The sequence below is a fragment of the Caloenas nicobarica genome, chromosome 2 (genome assembly GCF_036013445.1).
Source record: "Caloenas nicobarica isolate bCalNic1 chromosome 2, bCalNic1.hap1, whole genome shotgun sequence".
Taxonomy (NCBI): Eukaryota; Metazoa; Chordata; class Aves; order Columbiformes; family Columbidae; genus Caloenas; species Caloenas nicobarica.
This window is the reverse complement of record NC_088246.1, coordinates 30,661,726-30,676,383: the sequence shown is the minus strand read 5'-3', so window position 1 is coordinate 30,676,383 and position 14,658 is coordinate 30,661,726. Positions and strand designations below refer to the sequence as shown.

The 14,658-nt window shown below is 39.6% G+C and overlaps 1 protein-coding gene across 2 annotated transcripts in view; it reads left to right on the top strand.

Annotated features, from left to right (window-relative positions):
- ETV1 (ETS variant transcription factor 1) overlaps positions 1-12,617 on the top strand; it is a 67,260-nt gene extending 54,643 nt beyond the window's left edge. For both annotated transcript variants that reach the window (XM_065627799.1, XM_065627800.1), the window contains exons 10-13: positions 93-161; positions 3,188-3,357; positions 7,158-7,259; positions 9,840-12,617. In XM_065627799.1, the coding sequence (XP_065483871.1) occupies positions 93-161; positions 3,188-3,357; positions 7,158-7,259; positions 9,840-10,061 (563 nt within the window). In that variant the 3' untranslated portion in view covers positions 10,062-12,617. The remainder of the gene's footprint in view (positions 1-92; positions 162-3,187; positions 3,358-7,157; positions 7,260-9,839) is intronic.
- Positions 12,618-14,658: the final 2,041 nt, after the last annotated feature.

The window sequence follows — 14,658 nt, the reverse complement described above, 5'->3', positions numbered from 1 at the left end:
TATGACTTAGTGTTCCCTCTGGCATTAAACCTATGATCTCTTCTTTCTCCATGTGTCTTTTATATAAACATCTCTCTCTTTTTAACTTACAGGCTGCATGTATGAAAAGGGACCTAGGCAGTTTTATGATGACACTTGCGTTGTTCCAGAGAAGTTTGACGGTATGTATGACACATGTCTCTTTCTTTTCTTGTGTCGGGAGATGAAAAAGGAATAGGTGAGGGACTTTTCTCTGTTGCTGATCAAAAAAAGCTCAGTAACGTTCCAATGTAGGATTCCTTAACACACCATTTGCGGTGCGCCCAACCAAAGCTGACCTTTGTCTCTTGAAACCAAAGTTCCTTTTCAATAGGACGTGGTTCGACTTTTGCCAGCGAAAGATGCTGTATCCAGAGTTGTGGCAGAGGAGCTCAGTTCCTGTACCGTTGAGAAGTAATATGAGGATTTCCATTGCACTGATGATCACATACCGCTTGTTGTTTGGGATTTAATGAAAACTGTTCTTATAATTAACAAAACGGTGGAGAAGGCAGCAGCTTTGGTTTTACTGAGGACTAAGCCTCTTGTCTCGCTGTCTGTGAAGTGATGAATAGTGGGGGGTGAGTGTATAGGGCATTTTTGTGTTTGTGTCAGTGTATTTGCACCATGTTGAATGTTGTACTATTGGTTTATTTTTCAGTGGGATTGATAACAAATCAATGATCTTTTCGCAGTGGTACCCATTACAACAGATTTTTTTTCCAAGAGGGATTCTGAGGTCAATTAAAATAAATGGCCCAAATTATCCTCAGTTACTCTGATGTAAAATCAGTTTCCTGGTGTAACTCAGTTGATTTCAGATTTATTTCATTATAGACAAAGTAGATGGACTCAGTATTTCTGGCCAGTGACTCTGTTAGTCTGCAACTTTGGGAAGTGATTTGGAGACCGATTGCTTAAATATGCTGGAGTGGCTTCTTTGTGTTAGTGGATGGATGTACAGCTTTATTTATTTTACCGGGAAAGATGTGATTCCTTCTGATAAACTTCTGAACAGCCCTCTGACCATAGCTAAAGTAGAGCTGGAGAACTCTTGGGGTTTTCCTCCTGCTTTATTTTGTTTGTTTTCCCCTGAGAATCACTTCTATGGATTACAAAGCTATTGCATGTCTGGCAGCATTTGTTGTGTTTGCTGAAGAATGGGAGACTCTAAAATGAAGGTAACCCAAAGAATTACACATTCCTCAAATGGAGGTATGACATGCATTCCAGGGTTGGTAAGGAATGGCAAGAAATAAATAGAGGATTTGAAATAATGTTAGGCCTAACTGAAGTATGCTCAGTCCAGAATTGCATTGTCACTGGATTGACACATTCACTGAAAGGGTAGTTTATTGAAAGTCTACTGGCTTTGGATTGTCTGCTTTCCCCCCATCCCCTTACCTTTTCTAGCACATTGTGTCATGTTTTTTTCTTCCCCCAAAGTGATAGTGAATGTGTCCTGTCTTTAATGTCAGTGGCAAATTCATATTTCCCTTTATGACAGTGGGATAAGACTCTGTACTACAAGAACTGAAAACTCTTCAGGAGTAGCATTTGTCCATGTCTTTCTTGAAAATCCTTTTAGTTGGTTTGGGTTTTGTACAGGAAAGGGAATGAAAATGGAAAAGAAATACAAATACCGTAAAAGAAATAAATGTTTGGAAATATTTGTGTGCTTGCAAAGCAAGCAGTCTGCTGCCAGCTTCTGTGACTGTCCATTGAGAGGATACCTTGATGTTGTGATACAAATAGGTGTGTTTGTACTTGTCGCATTGTGACTTTTGAGGAAAAAATAACAGATTTGTCATCATGTTTTGGCCAGTAAAGCAAAAGTGGTATTAGCCCAGGGCTAGTCATGTTTCAGAAGTAGGTTCTCAGCTGCTTCGTTTGAAATTAAAGATTGGCAGAGGCAAAGAATCTGATCCTCCGTAATACTGCACTTGCTATTTGTGCATGGCTCGGCTATCGTTAAAAGAAAAATCCTGTCCTTGAAAACGAAGGCCTTTCAGGACTGGAACTTGAACCTCACATAAACCAAAAAGCTTTGCGTTGATTTATTTGTTTTCCACAGCTATTGACTCAATTTTCTTTCCTGATTACAAAAGGAAGTGCTCCATTTTTAATATTATTATTCTTACTTTGACTACACGGACCTGTTCTGTAAAGGCCATCAGGGCTTCCTAATGTTTTGGTTGAACGTCAAGTCCTGGCTTTCCGTATTAAACAGGTCACACTGCTTATTGGAGAGTATTGTTGTTCTGGTAGTTGAAATGAGGAGTTTTACCAGTGTATCAAGGATTGCTGTCATGGTGTGAAGAAAAAAATATTCTCTGCTTCAGCATCAGACCTTTCAGCTGTTGTTGTTTGTGCGAGTTGTTTAGTGTAAATATGATTTAAAAACAACAAAGACACAGTATGGATGTAGAAGGATGGTCTTTCATTGGCAGTTTGTGGAACTGGTAGCAGAGTATTATTACTGTTTTTAAAAGCTTCCTCTGGATTCGAAATTTTAGAAAAATTAACTTACTGCTTTTCAGGGGGAATACTAATCTAATATGCAGATCTGAGTAAAAGTAATATGTGCTTATATGCAAGTCCAGTATGCCACAGAGGAACTCGCATATCTGCAGGATTTGCATAGCTATACATAAAGCACATACTGTTTAAGTCCAAGTCAAATACTTTGTCAAATTTTCCTTAGAAGCATTTGCATGCAAAAGAAGTTTCACTCAATAGGGTTTTGCAGCTTCACGAAGCATACATTACATTTCCAAAACTGGGGCTTGTGCAAAGTATAGCACACAAATGCAGTACTCAAACATCAGAGTTGCCTACAAAAATAGTTCATGCTCTTTCAGATAAAGGGTATTGCAAAATGGTTTGCAAGCGAGATTTGCATGTATCTGAAGTAAATGGGGATGGGATTAGGGAGACTTCCATAAATCATGACTGAATTTAGGTAGTTTTTTAGTATATGAATGTATCATTGCAAGTGTTTACAATTAACAGCAGACAGAGCAATGTTGCTTTTGTGGGTGGCTGGGTAGTAAGAAATCTTTCCCTCTGTTTTATTAACCCTAATGATTGCTTTGCCAGTTTTTCTGACAAACGGAGTGATGATGCTTTTTGAGCATTGCTCATCTAACATTGTCGCTATTCTGTGCAGGCGATGTCAAACAGGAGCCAGGCATGTACCGCGAAGGACCCACGTATCAACGGCGAGGCTCACTTCAGCTCTGGCAGTTCTTGGTAGCTCTTCTTGATGACCCATCAAACTCTCACTTCATAGCATGGACTGGCCGAGGCATGGAATTCAAGCTGATTGAGCCGGAGGAGGTGTGTTAGACAGACAGCGTGCCCCGATATCCACTGCCCCATTGTGCAAATTTAATAGTACTCCTTTGGACTTAGGTCTTGCTTGCCTTCAGTGTTTTGTTTCATTAGCACTTTAGAAGGGTGACAGGATGGCAGGGAGTTACTTCAGTTAGGACAGAGGTGTGGTTAAGCATAGACTTAATTTCCTAGTCCCACTAAATAGTAAAAATATTGCAAGTACTGGAGTTATAAAATACTTGGCATTAATTTTAGGGCCTCGATTTTTCAGAATCACTTCATGGATAGAGCTGTGTTCCAACATCCTTTGAAAACTTGTCCCTGAATAGTCTTTGAACACCAAATATTCTTCAGCGTGAAGATACGGGAACTTGGAACTTTTAGGCTGTAGAATGAAGGACCCCAAGTCTGACAGATGGCAAAGGAAGAAGTTAAGATTGTTAGGCATTAAAATCCCATCAAAATTATATAAATAGAGTCATCTAGAGTCATCTTCAGAGTCATCTAGAGTCATCTTCAGAGTCATCTAGAGTCATCTTCAGAGTCTTCCTGCGCTTATCTGTATCTTCAGATTGTTTAGTGCACGCTGAGGTCCTGGACTTGCAAACACTCATGCACAGCTCTCCTGAACCATGAAGGACTCATGGGGTAGATGAAATTACTTGTATTCATGACCATTTGCTGAAGCGTGACTTAGTTCACTTGTGTGATAAACAGGAATAAATTGAACATTTTATTATGTAAACTTTTTTTGGACTAGGTAGCATTAAATAATCTATCCTGTGTTCTAAACAGCCATGGAAATTGTGGGAAAATCTGGCGTCCGTGAATTTTATTGTAATACTGATGTGGATGATTTGGTTAGGGTTGTTAGAAAGCAGTATCGTTCTGGTTTAAGTTTTAGCCCCTTGGACAGAGTTGGGTAATAGAGGAAATCGCAGCATATTTTCCATCAGGATCCCCTCTGAGCTAGAGCTGAGTAAGAAGGTTTGGGGGTGTAAGGTTGCTTCTGTGTTCCAGCAGCTATTTCTGCTGTTTGCCATTCATCTGCTGGCATAAGCAATCTGAAAGCTTTCTTATATTTAAGTTACATCATCTGCCAACAGCCCTTAGGAGTTGATAGAGTAGCTGGGGATGGCAGCAGGACTGATGTCCCTTTCCTTCCTGACATGGTCTGGCTGAGGGGCAGGTTGCTGCAAGGACTCATGTGCTCACTTTGATTTGTCTGAGCATCCCCCTCACCAGTGGTAGTCACCATGGCAGATCCTGGCACTGCGCATCTGAGGATTTGACTACAGAAGAGTCTTAATCGATTTGACACTGAAACTTTGCTTGCAAGTCTGCAGCCTTAGCAGGCTACACGAGCTACTTAGTTGTGTTACCTGGCCCAGAACAGAGTGAAATCTTTGGAAAGGCTTTTGTTTGATTTTGGTGAATGGGGTATGTAATTTTTCCTCCTGCCCCAGCCAGAGTATTTTTTACCATTGTACTTTTGTCTTGTCTTTAAGGTACGTTAAAAGTTTTTCAAGATTAAAGAGATTTATTGAAAAATGGTTCCCAGCAGATGGTGCAAAAACTTAACAGATTTTATTAGTTAAGGAAGGGAAGGTAGCAAAACAAAACCCTAAGACTTCCTATTGTGCAAGTCCCTAAAGAGTTGCATATTCTGATTTAAGTTAAGTGGATCATCTGCTTGTGAGTTTCTAGCAGTTGCTTTGTGTTTTTGAGCAGCACTGCAGCAAGATCTGGTTGAGGCAGGCTACTTGAAACTTGCTTCACTCCTCTGTGCTCTTAGGGAGTACAAAGTAGCCTAAGTTGTTTTCATATGAATGTCATGGATCTGACAGAAACTGTCGATTAGAATAAGAATAGCCTGTGGGAAGTTGCACACTTCTGTTGGTTGCCAAGTGTAAATTGAAGGGAAGTCAAAGAGCTTGTTGGTTCAGCTGTGGCAGGTTAGGATGTCAATAACATGACTTTTCCATCCATCCTTTTCTGGAGGTTTATGCCCTTGTAGAAAGGGTGACAACAAAAACGAATATGTATCAGCTCCTAGAGCACCATAGTTCATTCAGAAAGTAGATAATGGTGAACTGTGGAGGCTAAGAGTTGGGCATAGGTCCATTTCTGCTGTCTTGTCACAGGGCCAGCAACCTTCAGCAGGGAGGTGGGGTGGAAGGCTAGAAGCCTGAACCCCATCCACAGAGCAAGACTTGATGAATGCTGTGCAGTTCAGGGACGGGAAGAGTTGCTTACAAAGACTACTTCTCGACCTGCTTGCTTATTTAGGAATGTCAAAATACCACACAACATAGCATATACTTAACCATTATTTTGTTGTAGTTATCTTTGCAGTGTATTTAGTTATTATGCAAGCCTGTTTTGTTGGAGACTTTTAGGACTCTGATTAATGCAGAAAAAGCTTGGCAGGAATAAACAAAGAGTGATGTAGGCATATGTTACAAAGATGAATGGGCGAATCAAGGTTATACATCTAGGCCAAATCTACAGCTGGAATAAATTGACATGATTTGAGGTATGTTTCAACACAACTATAACATAGCTGAAGTTAGCAGAGCCATGATAATTTACATAAGCCTGAAACGCTGCACTATTGAAAGGAAATAATGCTTTCAAAAGAAATTTTAAAAATTATCATCCAGATGGAGATCAAAGTCATGGGGTTTGGTGTTGTTATTTAGTCCCCTTCAATTCTCAGTGCGGCATGTTGTCTATGGTTTGCATCAAAAGGCTCTAGACACCTATGGGAAAGTTGCACAGAGCAGTGTGCAGAGAAGCTGCTTGGCTACTCTCTCCTTTTTCCACACGCACCTTTCAAACATTTTCATAAAATGTGCTTTAAAGAGTTTATCAGCTCTGATTTTTTTTCCCCTCTGGTGGCATGATAGTAATTTGTACGGCCAGTAATTGAAATGTCACCAACAGCCAATTATGATTTCAGGTGGGGAATAAGCAGTTCAGCTCTTTAAACAAAAGGTCTCTTGGTCCAGAACTACCTTTGGCAATAAAACAGGAAGCATAAAGGCAAGTAGAAGTCGTAAGTCAGAGCAGAAGGCATATTGTTCTCTGGGGAATAGCTTCATGAGTTATTTGCAACTCCCTATTTATTATTATTTTTAAGGGAAATTATACAACTGCAACTATGAAATTTCTGTCCCATTCTTCATACTAACATATAAGTTCTTCCAATCAATTAGCCCGCCTCCTCTTGATAATTCATTTTCTTTGCTGAAGTAATATTTAAGACTGAGAGTTGGCTTTTGACTTGAATCTCCTAATAATGTCAACATCAGTGTCATTCCAAGTACATACAGTCTGTATTAGTTCATGAACTAAGTGTGTATGCATGTGTGTTTAATATAACTTAGTGTTCTGACAGGAAGGAAAACACAGGAATAGTACAATTATCCACAGTGTCAAACTAGAAAAGTTTTCATCATGCATGAAAGTTTTCTGGTGGAACTTGATAGATATTTTTTGTATAGAATCTCTTTATATGGCTTTATTTTTTCATCAGTTGATTGAAAACAAACAAAAAAACCCCCAGTGCTCCACTGCATTTGCAAATAAGTAAGTCTGCTTCAAGTTTAATGGATGCCTGTGTGTCCAATTAAAAGTCATAGAAGTAAATGGGAAATTCAGGTCATGGTAACCTTTTCTCTTGTGTTTATTAATTGCACCTGCAGGGTTTCCCCTCCTCCATCCCCAAATAAAGTATCTGATGATAAGATCTGCTTGTTAAATGCATTTAACAAATCAATGCTAATCCATTTTTGTGGCAGGTGGCACGTCGCTGGGGGATTCAGAAAAATAGGCCAGCTATGAACTATGATAAACTTAGTCGATCGCTTCGCTATTATTATGAAAAGGGAATCATGCAAAAGGTGAGTAGCTAATTTTGTATTAAATTTCACTGGCGTGTTGCATGTTAATCTGTAAGTCAGTTTATGAGGAGTACTTGTAACTGCGTTCCTTAGGTAGATTTTTCCTCTATTTAGGCAAACACTAAGCTTTTTCACCTACCAGGTCCAATATATGCATCAAGATATTTTTTTTTCTATGTAGAAAATGTCTGTGGTTTTACTTCACACAATGCGCATCATGATTATAGGGAAAGAGGTAACATTCAAAAATATCCAAAAGAGCTTCCTGCCACCTGGGAAAGGCAAACAGTAGAGTATGGTATGAAAAATGTTTTGCAGATCTAAATTAGCTGCCCAGTGCTTGGGTACTTTGGTAAGTGCAAGATGGGGAGAAAAATGATACCAATTAATATACCAAATAATTTAATATCTTACCAATAGTGTTGTACTAATACCATTTTAAAGTGGAATTTAATATTTTATAATAGGCTGAATTATGAGAAATATTTAACAATAATTTATATGTAACAGTCTGGTCATGCAGACAGTATTCAAGCCATCAGTATTCTAATGTGGCTTGCTGATTTATACATGTATATTTTTAAATCTTGCCAACTAGTACTATGGAGATTGACTGAGAAATCAATAGGAGAGACCTGTCTGTTGCATCTGCAAAACTGGCAGGTGTGATCGAAGATCATAATGAACACCTTGTGCTGTAATTCTTGTTCCATAGCTTTTCACATTAGTTTTGTGACATTTAATGGCTGACATGTTTAAATCTGCCCTTTACCAATTCCATGAATGGAAATGATGCTCTTGGCTCGAGTCACTGGACAGTTTTTCCAGTAGGTTTCGTGAAGTCTCAGTTTGTTAAAAGTTCTCTTGCTTTGATCATGGGATCATTGTAGCGTTCTCCTTTTTCACTAACCAGCAGGCAACTGGGACAACAATCGGGGCTAGTATTGGCTTATGGTACTTGAGCAGCACAGTCCCTCATCCATTTCTGTGTGTCACATAACTCCCTGCATTGAGTCTTTGTGAAGTGGACTGGACACTGGGTCCAGTCGGGGAGAAGCAGAAACGCTCGATGATTGTGCTGGGTGGTGCTGCAGGCAGAGGAGGTCCCTGCTGCAGGCTACAGCTCCGCTGCATGAGCAGTCCTGCCGGCACAGCTCAAGGGCAGCACAGAGGCAAGAACGAGTCGCAAAGAGAGTGAAACAAGTTGAAAAGGTGGGGACGGGTAAGGCTGATAATGCTGCCCAACCCACACATCCATTTAATATGGAAAGTTTACAAGTACTTCTGACAGCTGGCTTGCTAGCTCTTAAACTACTACTTTATCATCTACGAGAATATATTTAATACACATTTTTAAAGCTAATTTGGATGCTTATTTTTCTGACGTAGCAATGTTTGAGGTTTGCCCTGGGATCACTCTATCTGGCCAGTCAGTGTACGTTAAAAACTATTGGTGGTTGTCGATTCATAGCAGATTTCTTTACTGAAAGGCTTGCATGCACATTTTTCCCCCTTTTAAGTTAAGCAATGATAACAGGTTATGCAAATGCCCAGTTTCTGAATGCAACCTTAAGTCTGTCAAACTTTCTCACATTAATTTGATGAAAAAAATTCTACTTCAGATACAGCATCTACCAAAATTTTACATTATTTGTATAATAAATAAGCCGAAAATTTAGGGAGGTGCTTCAGACTATTTTGCACCCATAAAAATAGAGTTACCTTTGCAACACTTTCGCCACCTTCATTCACTCACTCCCTTCCAGTGCCATGCTAGCTGGAGTTGCAAGAAGCAGGCAATATGATCTTTATTTTAAAATCATTTTAATAAACTGTGAGCATACAACATGGTTCATATTTTTAATGTAAATCTTTAAGGTGCTTGAGAAGATGCTATATTGACTTTTTTTTTTTTTTAATAAGACACTAATTCTCTATTGTTTTTGCCATTCTCCAGCTTTTAGGAAGATGAAGCACAGGCATTTAGTACTGTTTCTGAATAAAGGAAAGCTTTAGGATCTTTGGACAAATTGCCCCTCCATAAGCAAATCCAAATGTCCCAGCTTTGCATGAGCAATTGCTAAGTACATATTAGCCTACATATTTGCTTATGCTGTCCCTGTACAATCAGCATGCACTATAACTAAGTGCTTTTATACTTAAGTGTGAATCAATCTGCGTAAAATGAAGTTCAGATCTCTATCATGCAACGTGATTCTTTTTTCCACTTCGCACACAGATTGTTGGACTTAGTCATTTTATTTCACCACTGTAGTGACAATTTGTTTACACTTTCCAATGAGAACAGTTCCATTTGCGGTTAAGTATAGGAAACGATCACAAACAAAAGTTTAGAATACCTAGTTCGTCTTCCAACAGGATATCACGTGTGGCAAAACCAAGAGCATTCTGCGTGGTCTGTTTCTGCAGAACCATCTTGTCTTTGCTAGGTCATTGCCTTACCAGTTGTGGTGCTGCATTATTAATTGTTTAACAAAGGTGAATTCTTCACAAGACTGTTGAACTTGGAAAACCACAAAGTCTTACGCTGCACCTTTTTGTCCCTTCTGTTGTCCTAAGGTGGCTGGAGAAAGATACGTCTACAAGTTTGTTTGCGACCCTGAAGCGCTTTTCTCCATGGCTTTTCCAGACAACCAGCGCCCCTTACTGAAGACTGACATGGAGCGCCACATCAACGAGGAGGACACTGTACCTCTGTCCCACTTTGACGAGAGCATGGTCTACATGCAGGACGGTGGCTGCTGCAACACCCACCCCTATAACGAAGGCTATGTCTATTAACAACAGTGACAGTGAAGGGGATGTTTCCCCCCTCCCTTCGGCTTCTCCTCTTTCTCAAGACCCAGAGGAAAGCTTAATCGACTTCAGTTCATTTTTTAAATAGTACACTAAAAGGGGCTTTTCCTGTTGCATTACTCCTATGGTCTGCCATGGACAGCGCACTTTATTTGAAAGGGGGGGTTGGAACCTAGACGTTGTTCTGTGTAACAGGAGGAAAAGGGTGGGTTTGCTTTTTACTTAAGTTTGGGAAGGGAACATACAGGTTTTAAGTACAAAAAAGCTATATCATGTCTGTTTTGTTTCATATCAGCATAAGATATTGTACATTTTCTCTGGGCATCCATAGTACAGTTAATTCTCATTGTGCAAAATAACCACTTGATGATGATATCAGCATAGCATGCCTAGGGCATTTGTTTCTTGCCATTCTTAATTGTCTTTCTGCAGTTCTAAAAGAGAAGCAAAGCATATACCACAGCATTTAATTTAGAAGCTTGCAGCGGCAGACCTTGCACCTTGCCTCTGAAAACAACCCGATATCTCAAGAAATTTTCTTTTTTTCTTTCTGTTTTTGTTTTTTTTTTTTTTTCCCTGATGTGGCCTCAAAAAAAAGCCGGCTTAATGACAGAGTGGCTGTAAATACAGTGACCAAGCAAAATCCCTGACTTCAGACTGCAAGCCGCATGCCATATCAGGTGCCACGTTGCTATACATATATGGCCCTGCTATGGCTTAGACCTTTCAAGATCCATTTGAGGGTAGTAATTACATGTGGTAGGCTTTCTGATGATCGTGTCAGCATTAAATACAGGATCATGATCAGGAGGGAGAAGACATTTTGTATCCTTCCATTTCCTTTGGTACATAAATAAGTTATTTAATCAATAGGAATTAACTGTACTAAGTCACATATCTAATTATGCTGTTTAGACACAGCAAGCACTCCTTGAGAAAAATATCCAATACACTAAATAGGTACTTTAGTAATTTTTAGACACGGTACCCAATAATATGCATTTAAACCTTTTACTGCTGTGTTATGTTGATAACATATATAAATACTAGATAATGCTAATGCTTCTGCTGCTGTCTTTTTCTGTAATGTTCTCTTTGATGCTGAATTTACTATGACCATTTATAAGCAATGCTGTAACTACAGGTAGCATTTCAGGACAAAATAGATGACTTGAACCATTTATTGCTTAGAAAATAGCTTACGCCATAGCTGTGCTATAAGCAGCTTTTATGCGCATCCACAAATGACTAGTAAGCTTCAGCTTGCTAAGGAAAGCTCTGCAGAACCTTTTGTAATTTTCAGTGGAACGGAGACTTAGACAAATTGTCAAAAAATACCATGAAGTCGCTGTATGATGTTGTAGTGCTGGCACTGATGTTACCAATCAACTTGTTTTGGACACTAAATGTAAATGTGATCAGATATGCTTGGAAGACAATTTAAATTTTGAGGGGTTTTTGTTGTTATTTTTTCAAATTTTATTTTTTGAGGGGGCAGTCCTGAACGCAAGCCACACACACTGTTCTGTATGTAAAACGGACGAAAAAAAAAAAAGCCCTGACAAATACCCCAAAGTTTTAAATATTTATGAGCACCTTTTCTGAAATGTAATATTTCCTAGTTTGAAGGGAGGAAGAAGAGAGTAAGATGTGGATTTCTTTTTTTGCCCAGTGAAATTTAAATAGGTGTTATATTGAGTACTTCATTTTCCTATATTCCCAAGAAGTGGGAGGAAAATGAATGCATAACCATAAAACAACAAGAACAATTTTCATCATAATGGATAGATTTCAAAGACAATCCTACGTGGTGGGTTAATTTTCGATCCTCTGTTAAGTTAAGACACTACTTAAGCCATGAATATTCTAATATATAATTAATCAAAAGTAAAGAAGTAGTGGTCACTAGAAACCACAGGTGCATAAAAAACATTTGGGCAGGTACTTAATTTACTCAGATCCATACGACAACGTATTTTATGGGAGTGTATATATGCCTTAATATGTCACTTAATTCTGTCATCCATAAATCTCGATGGCACTTAAGTTTTCAGTGATCAACCCAGAATCAGAAGTTTAAAATTGCAGAATTAGCAAAAACGGAAAGGGAAAAGGTTGACTAAGATTGTTTAAAAAAATGTGGTTTCCATTGAAATAAGGTTCAAATGAAACACGCTTTGATGAAAAGTCCTTGGATTGGTTTTGGTTCTTTAATGTCAGCATGGAGCGCCTCTTGCCTGTGGCAGGATGTGGGTATTTGGGAAAGGGGTTGGCCAAAAAAGGGGAAAAATAAAAAGAAAAAAAAGAAAAAAAAAAAAAGAAGACAAAAAAATGCATCAAAAGTGTAATATTTAAGAAGAAATATATATATATCTGTATACGGTAGTGACTCACTGAACAAAACAAGCAATCAGACCAACATTACATGATCTCTCAGCAGAAGATATAAAAAGTCTTTCACTGAACTGATTAACCCTTTTAAAAAATGTACCTAAGAGGTTTATTTAAAGTCTGTTTTTATTCCACTTTTTTGTTTGTTTGGGGGTTTTTTGTTTTGTTTTGTTTGGGGTTTTCAGGTAGAATAATAAATCTGGCAGCTGATTTCTGCAAGATTGTTGTGTATTGGATTCCTAACCATTTGGACTGGAGAGGCCCCTGCAGTAAGGTGGTTCTTTTGGAAGAGACTGTGGTCTGTTCCCAGTGCCTAGAATGGCTTCCTGCAAAATGTAACCAAAAAAAAGAAGTGAGGAGTATGTACAATTCATATACATGTGAGTAACAGCCAGGAGTTCGATTGCCAAAGCATCGTATTTGACTGACAAAAGGGAGGAGGATGGTCTCTGTAAATTTATAGAAAGACTGATTCTGATGAAGAACACATACACATTTTCACAGGGTGTTTTAATACCCTGCTGAATTTGAATGTGAGGTGTTTGGGGCTGGGGTGGGCCTGCTGGCTTTTTGTTCATTTGGTTGGGGGTTTTGGGGGGTTGTTTTCAAGCTGTGCCACAAGTGGAGGGTAAAACGCAGGCTTCACCTCTTGTTTTTAGGAGCAGCTGTAGCGGAGTTAGCTTGTGTTTGCTTGTGTGTCTCTTTGCTGCGCAGAGCAGTGGGCAGCCCAGGGTAGCGCCGCTGTGAAGCAAATCCAGGAGTCGTCACTGCAAGACCCAGGAGTTGTGGTGCGGCTGTGGGCGCTCGGGCTTCCTCTCCTCTGACTCTTCGCTTGCCCCAGTAGCTGAACGGAGATGAAATTGCGTAAGGACTTGGCAGATGCCCTCAGAATCCGTTTGAGAGAGTTAAGATTGCAGGCGTAGGGCAATGCACAGATTTTGCTTTAGGGATATGACTTTCCACGACAGAGAGCCCAAGCCTTTTCTCGCCAAGGTCGCCACCAGTCTGAACTTTCCCACACACCAACTACCCTGCAAATCTTAACGTTACATTCTTGGAAAGCATGGATTTCATATGCCTGTCAGACCAAATCTGCCTGCTTTACTTACAGTCGGCTGCTGTGCTAACTAGGGGATATTGGGATACAGGAACGTTAAGGATCATTTTCTCTGATAATTCCCTGTGAAGAGCCCTTTGCTCCGAATCTTTCCATCTTTGGGATTGTCTGGTACATGGAACTATTCCCCAGGGATTAGTGCTAAGCATTTTATTGCCTTTGACATCTGACTGGTTTGGGCTGCAAGTCTATCTTCACAGGACAGTATCATCTAGTAAATATTTTTGCCTTGTTTGTTTGGGGTTTCCTTTGTTTTGTTTTGGGGATTTTTTTGGTTGTTTTTTTGTTAGTTTCGTGGGTTTGTTGTGTTGTGTGGTTTTTGGTTTTTGGTTTTTTTAACAGCAGGAAATAGGTCAATGTGTACAAAAGGTATTATGAGGCAATCTTTGAATTTGTTAATGGCTGTAATTTCTCCTTTGAAGAGCATTAGCTTTAGCTCACGTACTACAGGTAATAGCACCCATGGACAGCCCTATTCAGTGCTCACATTAATAGCACTGAGGACTTTTCCAAAGAATCTCCTTCAAAGATGTTTGGGGAGTCTTAATGAGTATGGTGTTTTACACTCTTAAGAATCGTAACTCTGAAATATTCCACTTGGATCTAACTGTAAAAGCCTGGGAGATTAATTTCTCAGTTCTCTTCACTTCTTTGGACTTTTTTTCTTGTGTGCAGGGGTTTTTGTGGTGGGGGTTTTTGTCTTTTTTGTTTTAATCAGAGGCTACTCTGCTTGGAAAGGAGGTAGCAGCTGGGAGCAGGTGCTTCTCCCTCAGAAACTCCAGTTCAATGTCCCCTGCATTTTGCTAAGATACCAGGCTGAGAACTGGAGCATCTACAATGCATAACTGAGCTCTGTCCTCCTTGTCCCCTTAAGGAACAGGGAACTACTGTGCATTGTGTCTGTTGCTTCTGCTACAGGAGTGGTAATCTCTGGCAGAGCAGTGGAAAACTGGGGCAGTAGGATTTTAAAACTACAAGATTACCCAGAGGATGTCTGTCAGATCCCTAAGAATCATCAATGCATCAGCAAAGCTCTGTACCACCCAGCTTTCATGGCCGTGTAGGTAGGTAAAG